At 37.4% G+C, this 18588-nt stretch overlaps 1 protein-coding gene across 5 annotated transcripts in view; it reads right to left on the bottom strand.

Moving 5' to 3' along the window:
* Nucleotides 1-15357, bottom strand: part of LOC103705599 (DDT domain-containing protein PTM) — a 30237-nt gene extending 14880 nt beyond the window's left edge. For all 5 annotated transcript variants that reach the window (XM_026804075.2, XM_026804076.2, XM_008789370.4 and 2 more), the window contains exons 1-9: nucleotides 13979-15357; nucleotides 13265-13879; nucleotides 9592-10717; nucleotides 9203-9488; nucleotides 8986-9110; nucleotides 8408-8874; nucleotides 5967-5995; nucleotides 1119-1718; nucleotides 16-777 (exon numbers count right to left, since the gene is read on the bottom strand). In XM_026804075.2, coding sequence (XP_026659876.2) covers nucleotides 317-777; nucleotides 1119-1718; nucleotides 5967-5995; nucleotides 8408-8874; nucleotides 8986-9110; nucleotides 9203-9488; nucleotides 9592-10717; nucleotides 13265-13879; nucleotides 13979-15174 — 4905 coding nt within the window. In that variant the 5' untranslated portion in view covers nucleotides 15175-15357 and the 3' untranslated portion in view covers nucleotides 16-316. The remainder of the gene's footprint in view (nucleotides 1-15; nucleotides 778-1118; nucleotides 1719-5966; nucleotides 5996-8407; nucleotides 8875-8985; nucleotides 9111-9202; nucleotides 9489-9591; nucleotides 10718-13264; nucleotides 13880-13978) is intronic.
* Between the last annotated feature and the right edge of the window lie 3231 nt (nucleotides 15358-18588).

The following is an 18588-nucleotide window of genomic DNA, read 5'->3' as shown; positions in this document are numbered from 1 at the left end:
ATGAATGATGCTTACACGACTCATCAATCCATGAGTGCGTAACGAAACGAAGAGCATTAACAGCAAAATCCCAGGTCAGATTCAATCTAACAAGAATAACATGAAAAACTGTTCTCTAACATGTGCAAGCTTTTCCCAAGTTGGACCATCCCAACAAATTGTAATCATGAAGTTGCACCACATAATGATAACTCATTTGCGTCAACAATGTAGAAAACATCTTTTACTTCAATGTCAGCCAACTATGGTGCTGATAGAATTGTCTGTTTTTGAATGTGGAACAGCAGAGAGGCCATGCATACCAGCTACAAGAAACTCATGTACTATCACCATTTCTTTCAAACCCTCCTGTCTTATCCGACGCTACCAGTATTTGAATTTCATTCTGATGTCCAGAAGATGTAACCGTTTCCTCTGCATTTTCAAGCAACTGATCAGCAATAGGTCCTGCTGTTAACCCAGTTTCACTAGACAACATAAGTTCCTCTTCAGCATGTTTAGTGCCATCTTTTTGCCCCTCATCTAGATAAACCTTATTATGAACTATAGCTGCGCAATCTTCATATATTCCACTGTGAGATTTTTCCTTGTCATTTTGATCCTCAGTACAAACAGCTCCTCCAATGCATTCATCAAGTGATTGACCCTCACCAATTACTGAATTTTGTGAGAATGGACATGCAGGGATGCTTCTTCTACGGCATCTATGGCACTTAAAACCAATCAGGTTGTTGATATTCTCAACAGTAAGGCAATAAACATCTCCATGAAACCAATCTGCACAGAAAAATAAATATCAAAAAGATTTCCGAAAATAAATTATGTGTAAAGCTTCTGGATGCTGCAATGAGGAGCTATGAGACTGTAGTATGGTATCATTCAGACTCAAAATAAGAGGGATAAAGCTTGATAGATGAGGTTATGCAATTAGAACATGACTGTATAAGAAATAAATTTTGTGTTTCCCTTTGGTATTGAATTAAGATGTTTTTTTCCAGAAAAAAGGAAAAAGAAAAGATGTTGGCTAGATTGTAATCAATAACTGGACTATCTGCTGCCAACCACAAGAAGCATAAATCAAGCAGAAGGCAGCGGGGGCATAAGAGAGATGCAATTACCTTCACAACTTTCGCAACCAATATAGATGATGTCTGAATTGTATTCTTTGCCACAAAGGCAGCACACTGGTTTTACAGAGGGGTCTCCCAAATGTTGGGATGGCAGAAGAACTTTTCTTCTTCTAAAACACTTTCCCTGTTCATTGTCTACTTTCCCAGTCCACTGAAGACCGTCTAGCCAGTAGGAATGATGCACAATTGTTCTTTTTCTCTTCGGCCAGGTGATACCATTATCAGATTTTCTGGACTGACTCTTTTTAGGTTTACCTTTTCTACCTTTCTTTTTTCCATTAAGCTTTTTCTCGCTTTTCACCACCGCATGCTTTCCTTTCTTAGGCAACAGCCGTGGCACATGCTTTCCTTTCTTAGGCAACAGCCGTGGCACATGCTTTCCCTTCCTAGGCAATCCCTGTGGAGCACGCTTTCTTTTCGTAGGCAAACACTTTGACTTTTTACCTGTCAAGGTTTTTCTTTTCTTTGAAACTCCTTTATGGCCTTGAGCTTTTATCTTCATAGTATTTTTATCCTTGCATCTATAGCAAATGTAAGTTGTAGTGATGGCACCTTTAGGCACTCTGAAATGCCTTCTGTGAAAATAACCTGCAAAGAAAAAACAATCAGCTAATGAATTCGCAAATTTACCAAAGTGACATAACAAATTCTGCACTTTAAGCACTCAGATTTATAACTTAATGAAAGAAGAAAGAATAATCAAGTATTTTCCTTTTCTCCCTCGATAACTAGGTACCTTTGAAAGGAGGAAACATCATTAAAAAAACATAGCTATATGGAAAACAATTCTATACGAAATATATTGCTTGCATGCAAACTGCTTCCCAAAGATTTTATTAAAATAGGATAATCCAGGTTCACTTGTATTTCCAAATGCAGTAGTCATGACATGATAACATTATCTATGAGGAACTCTATATAGAAACTGAAGAAAAATCAGATACATGTAGAACCCATGTATATTTGAATAAGCATTAGAGAAAGGTGTCATGACCAATTTTTCCCTCCAATAATCCATACTGATAAATGTCAAATTAAAAGGCTTCAGACTTAACAAGGGAATCATGATACGGTTATTCTCCTATTTATCCATTATGTTTTTAGATAGCTGCACAAGTTTCTACAAACATTCTAAATTGTAATTGTGCCATAAGATAAAGCAGCAGGTCCCTCATAGGAAAGTTATGTAAAAATCTTAAGAGTCACAGCATGAACACCTCACTATTCCACAATAGTACAATATCAAGCCCAAACCAAATGCTGGGTGATTCATAGGAGACACAGTTGATAAGAAAAACATAAAGGAAACCCAACCAGTGAGTCAACCTTCCGACACAACAAATGATAGATAACTTAAGAATAGTCCCTTTAAGGCATATAATCTTGTCAGGAATTATTTGTCTTAAATGTTAATGCTGCAATAGAAATTTGTTCTTGAAACTAACGATAAACCATATGAACACAAGAGAATGATCTCTCTTTTCTTTTGTAAGCTTTCTCTTGGTAGATCAAATGCTTCTTGATGGTGATTAAAACTCCCAGTGTAAGGTTGCAGAAGTGCCTAGGTGAAGACAGGCACTTTTGCAATGGCCAAGGCAGCCAGCTAAGGATGATAGACAGCAGAAAATTTGAATATCGCTTCATCATAGACATGGTCAAAAGAATTAAATAAAAGGTGAAGACAGGCACTTTTGCAATGGCCAAGGCAGCCAACTAAGGATGATAGACAGCAGAAAATTTGAACATTGCTTCATCATAGACATGGTCAAAAGAATTATATAAACAACATAAAGACACTCATTTTTGGGGGGGCTATATTTGGCACCATTGAACCCATTTTCTAGTAAAAGGCCCCCATCTCCCCAAACAACCAATTTTCAAATTACACAAACACATGCATCTTCTCATGTTGTTGTCCTGTGTATAGCTTAAAGACAAATCACATATATATGTTGTTGCTTTGATGGATGAAATTGCAGCTAACCCACCACATAAATTATTAACAAAGCATTGATGAATGTAACACGACTTAAGTAAATGTCTGATTGAATAATATTGATAGGTTTTAAGACAAAAAACATATTCACTTGTTAAATCAAAACAAAAGAAAAAAAGTAGTTTTAAGGCCTGTTTGGCCAAACTTTTGGTGAGCCATAAAGCACTTTCTAACCCTCCAAAAGTACTTTTGGATAGAATAAAGGTGTTTGGTAAAATAATCGAAAAGTTATTTTAGCTTTGCAGAAAGCTAAAACAGCTTCTTGGAAGAAGCTCCAAAATGGAGCTTCTTCGGAAAAGTACTTTTAGCATACGTCGAAAAGCTATTTTAATTTATATTTTTTTTCTTTTTGGACCAAATATCCATGATAAAATATTATTATTACAAAAAATGTCCCTTTATATTATAAAAATCTGTAGGAGTCCCAACAAAAAAAAACAAGTAAACCAAAAATTAGTTGCTAAAAATATTAAAATATTAATATATAATGATAATAATTATAATATTTTATATATTTATTATTGTATTAAACTATAAATATAAAATTATATTGCATTTATCATAATACATTGATATGTATATTATATAATATCAAATTATGTTATATTATTATGCTATAGTATACAATATTATATTAATATATTATAATAATGTTATATTACATTACAATCATATTATACTATATCATATATTTATGTATTAAAACATATTATATTTTATTATGGTCTGTTGTATAATACTATGCAATATCCTTTATCGTCATTTTGTCATACCAAAAATACTTTCTCAATTTGTTTACCAAACACATATTAAAGTTCCACGGCACTTTAGAAATGTAGTTACCAAACATCAAATAACTTTTTATAAAAGCTCTACTTCCAAAAGCTCTACTATCAATAGCTCTACCAAACGAGACCTTAGTCAGTTTCAGTCGAAACTTCAAAACCAAGCGAACTGACTGAAACTGACCAAAACAGAAATTTTCAGTCTCAAACTCCAGATAGGTTTGCATCCAAAACTTAAAACCTTGGAAAAAACATGGCTAAACTGACCAGTGGAAGAAGAGGGGAAAATACCAGCTGCAACACTGGGTTGGGTCTAGAAGAAGGGGACCAAGGGAAAAAAGAAAGCAGCATAATTGGGCTATGGCGAAGGAAAAAAAAAGAAATTAAAGAAGTAGGAACTGGTCTGGTTTAAGTGCCTGGACAAGAGCCTATGACAACCCTAGCCCAGTTTGCAATCGTCCTTGTATTTTTCTTTGAACTTGTTTCACTCATTAAGTTGCCTAGCTACTTTTACAAGATTAAGAATCTATTGTGGACATCAGTCACCATGATCGGACACCATATGTTGCAGCTAAAGGTTATTGATATACCTTAAACATAACATGATTTAACAGGTAAAAGGAAACCAAAAGAAACAGCAAACAAACCACATTTGAACTTACATACAGCCAACGCTGGAGTATATATTCAAGCTGATAAGTTGCAAACTGTACACCCAATATTTACATGTATGTATCTCAATTCTGCATCTATTATATTAGCATGTAAGCTTAATCCATAGATAAAGCGTCCTAGATGTCGGAGGTTGTAAATAAAGAAGTCAAAAGTGCACCAGATTTGTGTTTTTGTTGGAATATAATAGAAACCAGTTCAAGCCTGTTTCACTTCCTACTAAGAGTAGGTTAAAACCAGAGCTTGGACTGGTTCCATCCTTCCACCTCTGTTTTGGCTTGTCATATCTTCATCTAGTTCTAAAAATTTATATTAACCATACCAAGTTGGATGTTGAATGTTTAAAACTGATTAAATGTTGCATCATAGTTGATCAACACTCTAGAAGCATTTTCCAACTGCTTTTGATAGCAAAGTGACAAAGCCCTACATTTGGAACCTCAATTCCATGATCCTTATGTTTTCACCATAAGTAAATAAAGAAGTCTTTCTTTTGCCCAAATAAAACCTTCCTCTTCTAATCTCACATTAGAAGAAGGATATATCTCATCAGACTTATAATTTAAGCAATCCAAAGAAATCTGAAAGCTAAGGTGTCATGACCTTGAATGACCTGCTCATTATCCCAGTCCAGCCAATACCTCCATTATTCTTCCATGAAAAGGTACTAGATAACAAAATCATAAATATAATACAGCAAACTTATGCCCATGAGCAACATATATATCAATAAAGATTTAAGATTTTCTATCTTTTAGCATCTTTAAGATGGTCAAGGCTTTTCAAATCAGTCCCATCTACAAACATCAAATTCATAACTGCCATGCTTTGTTATACACCACTCCTATTCCAGCCATTATCTCCATTCCTTTTCAGTATGATGAGCAACATAGCAAAAACCTCATTTTCATGAAAAATGAACCACCAAAATTTATTAGACACTTCCAATTCGACCTTCCTGAAGAATAAGAACATATAGACATATATATGCAGCGAATTCAAATCAAATTTTCCATTAGTACTGAAGGATAAACAGCACAATCATCCCCATGAAGTAGCTGGGTAGCACATAATTAGTTTAACTACACCTCCTGATAGAAATGCCGGACACAGATATGTCATCGTAACCTTTTGCTTGATTCCATGACCACCATTAATCATTAAATAGAAATTTTATAACCTATAAAAGAGTTAATAACTGCCGCATAGATTTCAGGCTTTTAAAGGTGTTAAGCATCACAGTCTACCATTTGATCAAGTTGTGAAGTAACATGATCAATTCATAATAATAAGTAAAAACATCAGCAACAACAACAGAAACAAAAAGGCTCTTCACATGAAATGCTAAGAAATCAAAATCTGAACAATGTTCAGAGTACATACCTTCACAAATTTCGCAGCTCACAGCTTCTCTGTGTAACAAAATTGAAACACAAGTTATCATTTGTATTAAAAAAGGAAGAAACCAATATGTAGCATAACAGTAAGGAAATGATACTTTTGAAATAAGTTATGTGTATGCATTTATATTTCTGTGCATGAATATATGCATGAATTTAGTAACATAGAAGAGCTTGATGTGCATAATCATTGGAAGCATTGCTTGGAATTTATCAAAAATTAAATGATTTAGAAATTGAAGAAAGCAAAAGAAGTGCAAGCTAGAACCAAAAAAGACTTCTCACTTCATTTTAGAAAATCCCTGGGACCATTGGAACCAAGGCAGCTAAGATAGCTTCAGTTTCATTACTCTTCACCCTTAAACACTTGTTTTAGAACTTAGCAACAGGAAAACAGTTTTCTACATCAAATTTAACCAATCATGAGAAATAAACTAACAATTCAGCATGAATTGGAACTTTAATCTGGAGCTCAAATGCCCAGGTAAAACCAAAATGATCCAGCATATGTCTCTCTCAATATTATTTGAGATAATCAACATATTTTATGCTATTGTTCCACTTCAGCTTAACACTATTAAGAAGAAATAAATTCCACCATTTAAGACTTGCAAATGTGCCTTTTTGCAGGTAATCTAATGCTAGTTGTTTCATTAGGACCACCTCATCTCATTGAGTTTCTAAATGTTCAAGTTAATTATTAAGAATACCTACTTCCATGATGCAGACTTTCAGTATTATCTAGATACCAAAGCTATGCACATCAGTAATATTTCTAACCTTATCTAAGATCTAGAGGTTCTTCCTCATCTATCTTTTAGTGAACTAAACATAAATACTCAAGCATATCAAGAAGTTCGTCCAAAAAAAAAGGTCCAAGAAAAACTTTGCCATGTCACTGAGATAATTGCTAAGAACACTCAAGACTCCACCTCTTGCGTGCACCACATTAACTGTTCTTGTGATGCAACTTCTATTGTGAATGATACCTCTTGCACCCCTTAACCTTCAGGAACTGAAGTTCAAGGCTCCACACTACAAGCTCTCCATGCCATTTGCTTGCATGATTCACACGTGAATAGGATCCCTTACTCTATCTAGGGATGGTAATCTGGTCGGGACAAGTCAAAAATTTGTCAGCCCGAACTCGACCCGTTTATTAAACAGATCAAAAATTCAAATCTGAACATGACCAGTCTATTAAACAAGTAAACCTGACACAACCTACATAACCCGTTTACTAAACAGGTTGAGTCAGATTAAACAGGTTAAACAATTTGCGTGGGTTTTTAATGGATTAAAAGGATTTAAACATGTTAAACAGGTTAAGCATGCCAGGTTAAAGAAGACAGAAATAGGTTAAGTAGATTTTAAATGGGTTAAACAAGTCTTAAATGGATTAACATGAGCTGAGCCAATTATTAAATGGGTAAAAAAGGGTTAAGCGGGTCAAGGGTCTAAACTTGAACCCAACCCATTTAATAATCGGGTCTAGACGAGTTGACCCATCATAACCCAAACCCATTTACGTCAAAACCGAATATGCTTAAAGCAAATCGTTCGCGGATCTGGTTGATGGGTCAAGTCATAAATTGCCACCTCTAAATATATCTAGTAGCATGAAGTCATTGCCCCTTATATAAATATCTTAACCAATTCTCCAGTACATGTTCCTCCACTTTCTCTATACTTGCTTGTCTTTTGTAAGTTAGCTACTTTGGGCTTCCAATTTCATGTTTTGCCCTTTCTGCCCATACAAGAACTTATGATCTTGGATTCAGTTCCTTGTTGATCTTGGTCTTATTCTTACAAATCCTTCCCATTCAACCTTTTAAAAAATAACTAGGAAGTTATCTCGGATATGAACTTTCTTTTCAGAACTAAACTTAATATGAGATTCATTTTTACAGATTCAATTGTAAGACCAATCTACAAAACCTAATATAATACAAATTGCATAGGTGAAATCACATATTGAGTTTGTGCATATCATTTAGCTATTATGAAGTTAATAAGTGAATCATTTTTCAAATACTATTAAAAAGGTACCATCAAGCGCCTTATGTAAATCTACAAGCTACAGCTTTGAAACTACATCTCTGAGTTTCTTCTCTATGCAACCTAATGTACAACCTAAATATATGCTTCCTACAAAACATCCCACCAAATACAAAGTTACCAAACCGTTACTTCCACAACCAAATAGCATATTATGTGCATCATAATAGAAACGAATGCTAAATATTCTAATTTTATGGCTAGAGCTTGACAGCATCAAATATGTACTAACCAAAAATGCAAATTAGACTCATAACAGGATCACATCATATGGACAATAATATATGCTGTTAATGACTGCAGGTATATATGAGATTTAAAAAAAAGTCATAAAAAAAATGTGAGTGCACGTATATGATGTCATACCTAATCAGTACATCTTTGTTACAGTACCCACAAACTTGGCTCTCTAATTTTTCTGCTTTCAATATTAGGTGAGAAAGTCCTTTCGATCTTTTGCGCTTCTTCATGTGGCAGTTATTTACCTTATCGGAAAGCAGTCCAGAATTTGCCTTTTTAAGTAAGCGAGCAATTTTTTTCTCTTCAAAAGACTTCAGAAGGTTTAGAGGAACATGAATTTCATTCAACCAATATTTCTTTCTTTCACTATTGGGTTCTTCAAACATAACCCCATGTCTGGCAACAACAGGAGGAACACACTCTCTCTTGCCAAAATCAAGTAGATATTTCACATTTGTTCCCTCAATACACTTTCTGCGGATCATCACCTTCTTGAATAGCCTTGCTAATTTCTTGGATTCATTAGTCAATTGTGGGAAAAGATGACTGTTTGAAAGTTCAGTCCACCTAATATTTGAATCAAATTCTTTAATCTGAAAACACATTAAAGGAAATAGTAAGAACTGCTGAAATATCCAACTTATACAACCTTTCTACTTAAATAATTACTCCTTGACTCCTGCATTTATACAAGTGGTTCTTACCTGAAAAATGAGCTGTGCAACACTCTGTGACATCTCAACAGCAGCTCGCCAGGCAACAAATTTGCTTCTCCTGGCAAACTCTGAACCATCAGGATATAATATATTTGGAATTTTCTTACATCCAGCTGCAATTTCAAAAGATGTTTAGCATGTTTTCTTCATTTGGTCATACATAAGAATCACTGCAAAATATCAAAACAATTAAGAACATCCTAACCTTGGCGACCACCCTTGGAAGCCAAAGATCGAGGCAATATCTTCCAGTGAAAAACTTGCCGGGACAGTCTTCCACCCCTCCACCAAAAAACACTTCCAGCAGCAGGGTCACGAACACTCTCAGAAACTGATAGGGATTTTTTGCTCTGTTTTCTACTGCTACCATTATTTGAAGACATAAGCACTGAACCAGTCACTACATGAGATGCTGAACCAACTATTTCAACAGAATCCACTGGTTTCAGCCATTCTGCTGAAAGTGCAACACGACGCAAATTTGATTCTAACTGCAGCACAGGAGTTTCATTAATTATATTTCTAATATATTAAGTAACAACAAACAGAAACAGCACAACAGTCAGCTCCTTAATAGATTAAGCAATCACTTACAGTAAGAAGCAGGTGTTTTAGTGATGCAACATCCGATGCCTTCAGAACAGCCTTGCGCCAGAGGTTACTGTAATGTGGTTTCTCCCATGGACCAGATAAAAAGCAACGCAAGCGGTCTTCAATCGACAAAATATGATGCATAGCAGAAAGAATGTGACTTTTCTTTTTCTTTTCAGAACGAAGGCCAACTATCCGGGGCTTAGAACTTTCAAGATGCTTGTCATCCATAATTTTAAATAAACAATTACTACCATTCAAAGTTTTGCAGGAATGACACCAACCACATTTTTCTTTCTGTGCATCCAATGATAGCTTCTGGTTAGTGCACCAACAAAATCTGATTGATTTCTTAGAGATTGCCTTTAGTTGTTGTGACATCATATCCTCAACAGGCTTCTTAGACTCCTTATTGCCACTCTCAGATGATTTATGCATTAGCTCTTGAGCAACAGAGAAAGCTATTCGACCAAAAGTATAATAGTTCATGTAACAACCAGGATCAGATTGCAGCCGAGAATCTGCACCTTTCCATCGGTCAGTTATCAATGATGTACCAACCCCCCAACCAGGGAGTTCCACATATTTTTCATTATCAACAGATAACTCCACAGGATTCACAGAAATAAATTCTTTATCAGGAACATTTTCGTTCCTAGAACAATCATTGTAAATTTGCCGGGAAATTGGATCACAGGTGGCAGCATCGGCCATTTCATCTGCAGATTCAGAATGTGCAAATGGCTGGTTTATTTCTGCAGACTGACGAGAGTCCATCAAATTCAACTGTCTTAAATCTGAAGTACTAAGACGATTAGGTTCAGAGCATCCAGGTGAAGCAGAATAATCCTTCGGTGCCTTTTCAATAATGCCATCAAAGGAAACCTCTTGCTTTGAGAGTGTCAAGTGTTCAGAGTGCACACTAGCATCCAAGACTTCATGCACATTAGGAATCTCGTGGCCATGATTGCTGGAATTAGAGGCATTTACAGTAACTTTCCAATATGAGGATATTGCATCCACAATTGCACTATAAGAAGCATGAGATGATTTCAACAATCTGATAACAGCCACCAAATCATTTTTGTTATAATAATGAGATGGGGCAACTGTATCACATGAATCAGACCTGCAAGTCCACCATTAATAAAAAAACTTGGTAATATCAAAGCCAAAAAAGATGGCTCACATACCAATCAGATAAGAAAACTATCTAACAAGGACAGATAAAATTCATTCAGAGATATCTGACTCATGAAAAGATCATTAATGACACATGTGGCAAAATCCTGTAAAAAAATGATATAAAATAGATAACAATCATTCAGATGCCTTAATAACTAAATAAATTTAAGTTGATTAATATGAACACAGGATTACTACATCATAAAGTGAAAGAATGTCTCTCACATGCAATGTTGCTTAGACACTGGAGCAGATTTCAGTACCAGGCAACCTTTAAATATAGAACTAGCCATGCACAATGAGTCTGTAATTAAAGTTGAAAAACTTTCCTACTGAGCATTGAAATCGATAGGCAAATTACATAAAATTATCATTTACTATGTCAAAGCACAATATAGGTAGCAGCAATTGGCAAATACGGAAGACCTTGATAACAATGATTGGAAAAGAAGGATTCATTCTTTAAGCCAACCTTAATTACTTGGGTGAAAACATCATGATTATTGTTTACATGAACAAAGGCATGATCTGCAAACATATTACATCAGAAATTAAATCTTATATTGCAGGAGCCTAGAGGTCATGCCCCTCTGTTTAGCAACCAGGGGTTTTGGTTTGAGCCTTGGGTGATGCATCACCAAGTATTTGAGCTTTGGTAATTATAGTAGAGGTGGATTTCCTTCCCTTTCTATTAAAAAAAATAAAATCTTCCATAATATGAATCAAATCTTAGATACTTAGGTGAAGTCTTCGTGGTTATTGGTTACATGAAAAAGACACGATTCCTAAACATATTAGATCAACAATAAAGTCTTACACAAGGTACGCCGACTTAGTATCGGGCCCCGTACCGATGCTACTCTGTTACTATATTACTACATCCCATATGGAGGCCGATTCGGCGTACTAAGTATTATTATACCCCCGTGCCGCATAATGGTACCGACCTGGCATGGTACGGTACACCCCGCACTGCCTGGTTCAGTACGGTATGGCGTACCTTGGTCTTACATGAATTAATCAACAACTGTTATATTAAGCATTGTTCAAGAAATATAGTCAAATTTTGCATTCATCATATTATTATTCTTCAACACAATTCCATATAATTTCCAAGAACTTAGAAATTAAAAGAGAAAAGGGGAAAATAGCAGAAAGAAATATGCATTGGTAAAAGACTCTAGCTTTACAAAAAAAGCCTATATTGCTCCGCAGAAAAGTAAAAATTCAATAGAGTGGTAAGAAAATGTCATTAAGGCATACAGGCAAAAAAGCAAGAAAACAGATGAAAACAAAGAAAATGTTCTAAAAATCAAATTCTATGATGACATTGTAAGAAAAGTAAAAATTTAATAGAGTGGTGAAAAAATGTCATTAAGGCATACAGGCAAAAAAGCAAGAAAACAGATGAAAACAAAGAAAATGTTCTACAAATCAAATTCTATGATGATATCGTAAAAGATTAATTCGAGTAAAATCACAACTCATAAAGATTAATGAAATTGACCTCAATAATTCAAAACCATATTTACTCAAGTAATTTTTGAATATTAGGTTCTATAAGATTCATTAAGCAAGAAATTGATTAGCCACATATAATGCATTCACCCACTCTACATTAAACCAGATCCAGATTTTCAATGATGAATGAGCCCTGTAGAACTTTGTATCTAAAAAAGGGACTTTTCATAATGACTACTAGATCACTCAAGGTCACCAACCCAATGGAATTTATTTCTCAAAAAAAATACAATATGCAAGTGGGGATCAAAGAGCAATAAAAACTTTACTCGTTTTTACTTGTTCCCTCTTTGTTTTGGGCTTCAAAATATATCAGATGGGGGTTAAATCATTACGTCATCTTTCTTCTGCGAAAAACCTAATGGTCCATAAAAAGCATGCTTTCTCTTCCCAGTACGACACAGCTCAATCATGAAACTGTAAAGACTGGCATACTCCTAACATAATAATCATAATTTTCTCAAAACAAGTTATGACCAATTCCTGATAAAAAGGTATTATATAGGTAGTTACAAAACCAAATACATCAAACTTGCCAACAGGAATGTTATAGAGCACCCTAGCCACTTACTCACAGCAACATATATGAAGCCCAGATCCTTGGATAACTAACTAAAATTGTTCGAGTTTTCTAGATTCCTATGAGATAATCTTTCCCTATAAGATAATTTTCACCATTTCTACTCTCTGTGAAAATTTATGGATTCTCCCTTCCTATATACAAAAAAGAAAAGCAAGTTCTGTTTAAGCGTCACTGTACTTTGGTCCTTTGGTCAACAACAGAATTTAAGATCAGTTTCAGACCTCTATATTCCAAATTGTGCCCCAGAAGAATAAAATTCTATCAGTTATAGTATGCAAATACAGACTTTTTTTTAAGAAGCTAAAGTTAAATTTGTATAAAAAAAGACAGTTCAGCAAGAGATAAGTAGAGCAGAAACTACTGTGCAAGATTTGCATAACGACGTACACCAAAAGATAGCCACAACATCTGAAATATAGGCGCCCATGTGGATCTATACCCAAAATCTCTGCTCCCTGGCAAGACTTTGACAAATTTACCAATCCATCTCCTTTCTCAATCAAGCACTCTGGACAATACCAGTCGCCTTCAGGCAAAAGATCTTTGGCCACTCCCACGCACCTAGAATGAAAAGCAGCAGGACAACCATCACAGCAAATTAAGCTACCATCCATCTTACAGAGGCGACATTCATCGCTATTTCCGTCCGCAGTTTCTTCAAATTCCTCTTGAGCCGAAGACAAGTTTGCCAAACCATTCGTGGACAAATAATTCTTTTTCCTTACAATGTTCATGCTATTAAAAACATCCGGATTAGGTTCAATTTCTATCATCCTCCTTGCATTAAGTTCCGATCTTATCATTTCAACTTCATTGACATCATCACACAGGCAACGAAGTACCTCAAGCTTTACCCCAGCTGGCTGTTTGTAGTACTCCATGTTCAAAAGTTTCAAATGTGTAAGCTTAAAGTCACACCTCACGGATGGACAATGAACTAGTAAGTATTCAGCAAGATATACAGGCCATGTAATTAAGTCTAACAGCTCCCAATTTAGATTCCTACAAAGATACGTGAGCAGACAGCAATTTTTAAAAGATTAAACAACAAAATGATCCATTTAAAAGGAAGGAACTCATAGAATAGTGTATGAGAGGTACCTGAGACAATCAGCAGCTGACCTTGATCCTTCTTCAGAAAGAAACTCCAAATGCTGTTTCAAGGCTTGCAAGAGAGAAAGATGTATGGAATCAATCAAACTATTAACAAATTTGCATCTCAACGCTGCCACAAAAGCTTCAAGGTGAAATGGACTCAAAAAAAGCAACCTACTGAAGGACCTTAAACAAGTATAAACAGAGAAGATATCAAGAATGGATAGCCCATCTAAATTCACATCATTTGAAGATGGAGGAAGCTCCAGCTTGGAATCCTCAGCAATCAAGCCATAATCTTTTCTATTAAACACGGCATTCTCAGAAGCCAGAACATTCGTCTCCACCTGATGGGGAACAGAATCCACCAGCGATAACAGAGCAGCACTTGCTCTACGAGCACTCCTCCTCAAAGGCATCTCTGGAGGGGACTTGGGTTTCTCAGATAGCCTTTGCCTTTTCTTTGGGCCCTGCTCATCCTCATCTACCTTATAGGCGCTACCCCCTCCTTGACTTTCCGAAGACACATAATCAGAATTGCAATCTTTCAACAAAAGTTCCTCCACTGGGGTATCTTTACAACCTTCTAAATGGGTTGTTTCCACTGGATGCGCCACCAATGCTTTGCTCTTCATCTCAGAGCCATCAGTACCATCAAAACCATCCTTCTCCTTCAATTTCTCCATTTTGGGAGTTCCTTCGAAAACCTGAAGTGAACCAATCTCCCTTATGTCCCCATTTGAACAATCCCCATTCACATGGGCTGCTCCACCAACTACCAAAACACCATTTTCCTTCACAACCCCATCAGAAATCCCACCATTTTCCACGGAAACCCCACCCACCTCTACTACGTTTCCACCCTCCCCAACCAAACCCTTACCCATAACCTTACCTCTCAGAAGCTCATCCTCCGCTCCGCCACCGGAACCCCCACGCGCCGCCCGATCCGGCTCGCTCCGGCGCCGTTTCTTGGGCCTCCGCCCTCGATTACTCCGCCGGGCCGGCCCCTGCGGCAGCGGCGACGATTCCCCCATCTCCGTCAGCATCAAGGCGATCTCCCCAAAGTCGACCTCCTCCGAGTCCCCATCCTCGTATACCACCTTGAAGTAGCCTACCGACGGATCATAGGACTCGACCACTCCCTCAAAGATCCCAAACCCCGGAAATCTCTTCCTCACCGCCCTCCCGACCAGCTCCATCACCCCAAAAAACTAGGGTTCTGAGCGCTCCCAGGAATTGAATCGATCCAAATCGAAGAAACAATTGGAGGAACAGGAAGAAATCGAAGGGAAAGGAGGGAGGGGGGAGAGCGAGAGGGGCGAGTGTTTGGCTTCCGATCTCTTTCTAAAAGGGGATTCAGGAGGGCGAGAGAGCAAGCTCCTCCTGGGCGAAAAGGGAGACAAATGACAACACGTCGTTCGGATCCCGCTTCTGCTACCCCGCAGGAATTTTTTACGTTACACTATTCCACTCACCAAATAACGGAGGTTTCTTAATTGGACAGCTGTGATTCTCGGAAAAAATTATTAGAACGGTGTTATTCATCTTACTAGTTGTGACGGTGGAGTACTAGAACAGGGGAGGGGGAGCGAGGGGAGGTTGGGCGTTTTGCATTTTGTGCAGACGAGAGGACTGGGCACCGTGGGATTGGGATTTTCAGGCTGCGATTTGGAGGGGAGGGATGAGGGGGGCTGGGTGAGGGGAGCAAGGGTTGTAGGTGAGGGAGGGAAGGGTGTAGCTGATGATTTTATTAGCCGTTGGGGAATGTAGGGTTTAGACAGTATTTTGAATGAGTAATGGAGGGAATGGCAATTGATGGACATGCTTTCAGAGTCAGTGAATCATGTTGTGCTCAATTGGCTAAGCATTGTTGCTGGTCTATAGCTCAACCTCTCGCCTATTAATTAGAGATCAGTAATCTAGCTTTGACTTGTAATTGATTTCAAATATGAAGTTTGATCAGTTGGATAGCCGTCACCGGTCGGACAACTATCACATCTCAAAATAAGAGCATGACAAATATTGTATGCCTATAAGGCGGATGACAAAGACTTGCAAGGCTATCTAAATAACAAATCTAATCTTGTAAAGCCAAATATCCGAGCCAAATACTCTTGCCGATCAAATAGATTGGGCCCAAATACTGGATATCATAAAATTACTATAAAATGATTAGATTTATTATATATATATATATGTGTGCGCGCGCGCGCGCCGTGCATATGCGAGGAGGGAAAAGATTTCCGATGGAAGTTTTCTTCCTCTCAAGTTCATCGAACGGAATCCAACTTCGAGTCAAATTTCGGTCGCAGCTGAGCTCTATTTAGAGCTCCTCCCTTCCACCCCCATTGGGGAACCAGCCCCATTAGTCGTAGGATTTTGCTTCAATTTCTTCCGAATATTGACCATGTCACCACCGTTGCCGCAGCCAAATATTGTCGAAAACCAAGCAAGGACCTAGCCATCTTTAATTTACTTCGCCTCTCTTTCTTCTAAACTCTTTGGAGCCCCCATTAGTCGTAGGATTTTGCTTCAATTTCTTCCGAATATTGACCATGTCACCACCGTTGCCGCAGCCAAATATTGTCGAAAACCAAGCAAGGACCTAGCCATCTTTAATTTACTTCGCCTCTCTTTCTTCTAAACTCTTTGGAGCCCCGATATCAGCACGTGATTGCCGAATTTTGGCCGAAAAGGGGGACAACCTTGTTTCTCCTGTTTTGATAAATCAACCCATATTTCTTCTCAATTTCGGTTGTTCCTACTGCTGGTACTTGTCGCCAAGGTCTACCTCCAATCCCTCGCGGTGGCTGAAAGCTATGGTCAGAACTCCAGCCGCTTATCACCATCGGCCGCCTGTCGTCGTCGTCAACCTTCTGTTGGTCGGTCGTGGGTCCCTTGACCTCGGGCACTACTCGCAGCCACCTCTTTCCTTCCTCTTTCTTGGTTAGAGAGAGAAAAACTTATTCTCTCTCTTTCCCTCCTTTCTCTCTCTTATTTCTCTCTCTACCTAGATTGTCTCTCTACTCTCTCTAGAATTGTTGGACCAATAAGGATGTCTCTATTGGCTTTTGGTTGGCTCTGATGAAGTGCCTTGATTCATGGTCGTCAGGCAGTATGTCAATCCCCACCCTAGCCCTTACCAGACATCGCTACATTTGGCCGCCTCCGATTTTTATTAAACCACCTATATCCTAGTCCGAACATGATTAGTCGAGTTTCACTCGGATCAAACCGACTAGGATGTTGGACACTTCTGCTTGGTCGGCTCTATGAAAGTGTTGAAATTTAGGATTTTTATTTTTTAGAATAATCATGATAAAATTTTAATAGAAAATATAATTTTTGAATATTAGGCTTTATGCGGAACTTTTGAAATTAATAGGACCTGAAATCAGATTGTGGTTGTAAGGTAGGTAATGTAACTCTTTTTCTATATTTATCAGCAAATTATAAATATTTTTTAATCAAATTATCCTTGATTTATGAACTTGATTTATGGTATTTTATTATTGTATATACCTCTTTCTAGCATATTCTATGATTTTTGATAGAACGTAAATATGCTTTGAGAAAAAGGGTTTTGTTTCGAAATGGATTTAGATTTGCAGCTAGACTATGTAACGATACCCTACCAATGGGGGTTATGCACTGGTATATTGATGCACTGGTAGTTGGAGTTATACATTGGCACATCGATAGCCTGCTAGTAGGGTTTATATATTGGCACATCAATATCTTGTTAGTGGGAGATTATATATTGGTATATCGATATCCTACCACTAGAGGTTATACGTTGGCACATTGTGTTAAAAGTATGCCCTAGAAGCCAATGTGGCTGATACATATTTGTAATCCGGGACATAAATTTGTAATTTGACTCTTATTAATAAATAAGATTGGGTAATTTGTTTTTCATTCATGTTTGTATGTGTTCATGAATCGTCCAAGAAATTAATAGATGTTGGCACATATTCTCAAAGAGTTGAGAATTTGAGGCATGTGTCATTAGGGATTAATTTCTAAATGCTCCTGATCGATGGATCCATCACAAGGGACGATGATCGATCCGCTAAGATTAGTGCACAAATCACTTAGTCAGATGGACGAGTCTCGAGTCCACGGTGTAGAGACACTAGAGTGATTATGCGAGTACTTGTTAGAGAACAAGGTACTGAGCGTGACCAAAGATAGTAGTCACATGGATGTCTATCCACTCATCAGTGACTACTTATGCTGCAGTTGTATGACTGGTCCTTTGACCTGTGATGTCTCAGCTATTCACTGTGAGGTTGCTGTAGTTTGACGAGCATGTAAACTTGGGCCCTATCCATTCGGGTCCTTGTAGTGCGGATTGGCTACAGTAGGTTCATTTTGGAATAGGGTTGCATCTAGATGGGATCTATCGATCTTAATAGATTAGGAGTGATCCTATGTGATTTATGAGACTGAGTTTGATAAATTTCTGGCCAGGTATTTTGGAAAAAGAGGTTTCCATATCTCGAACTGGAAGTCGTATAAATTTGACATATGATGGACGATGAGGTTTGACGAGATATCCATAACCTCCGTCACGTCGGAATCCATGATAGAGGGACTGTATCATACGCTAA

Source organism: Phoenix dactylifera, unplaced genomic scaffold, assembly GCF_009389715.1.
Source record: "Phoenix dactylifera cultivar Barhee BC4 unplaced genomic scaffold, palm_55x_up_171113_PBpolish2nd_filt_p 000146F, whole genome shotgun sequence".
Lineage (NCBI taxonomy): Eukaryota > Viridiplantae > Streptophyta > Magnoliopsida > Arecales > Arecaceae > Phoenix > Phoenix dactylifera.
Note: the sequence above shows the minus strand (reverse complement) of the source record. Positions and strands in the feature narration are given on the sequence as shown.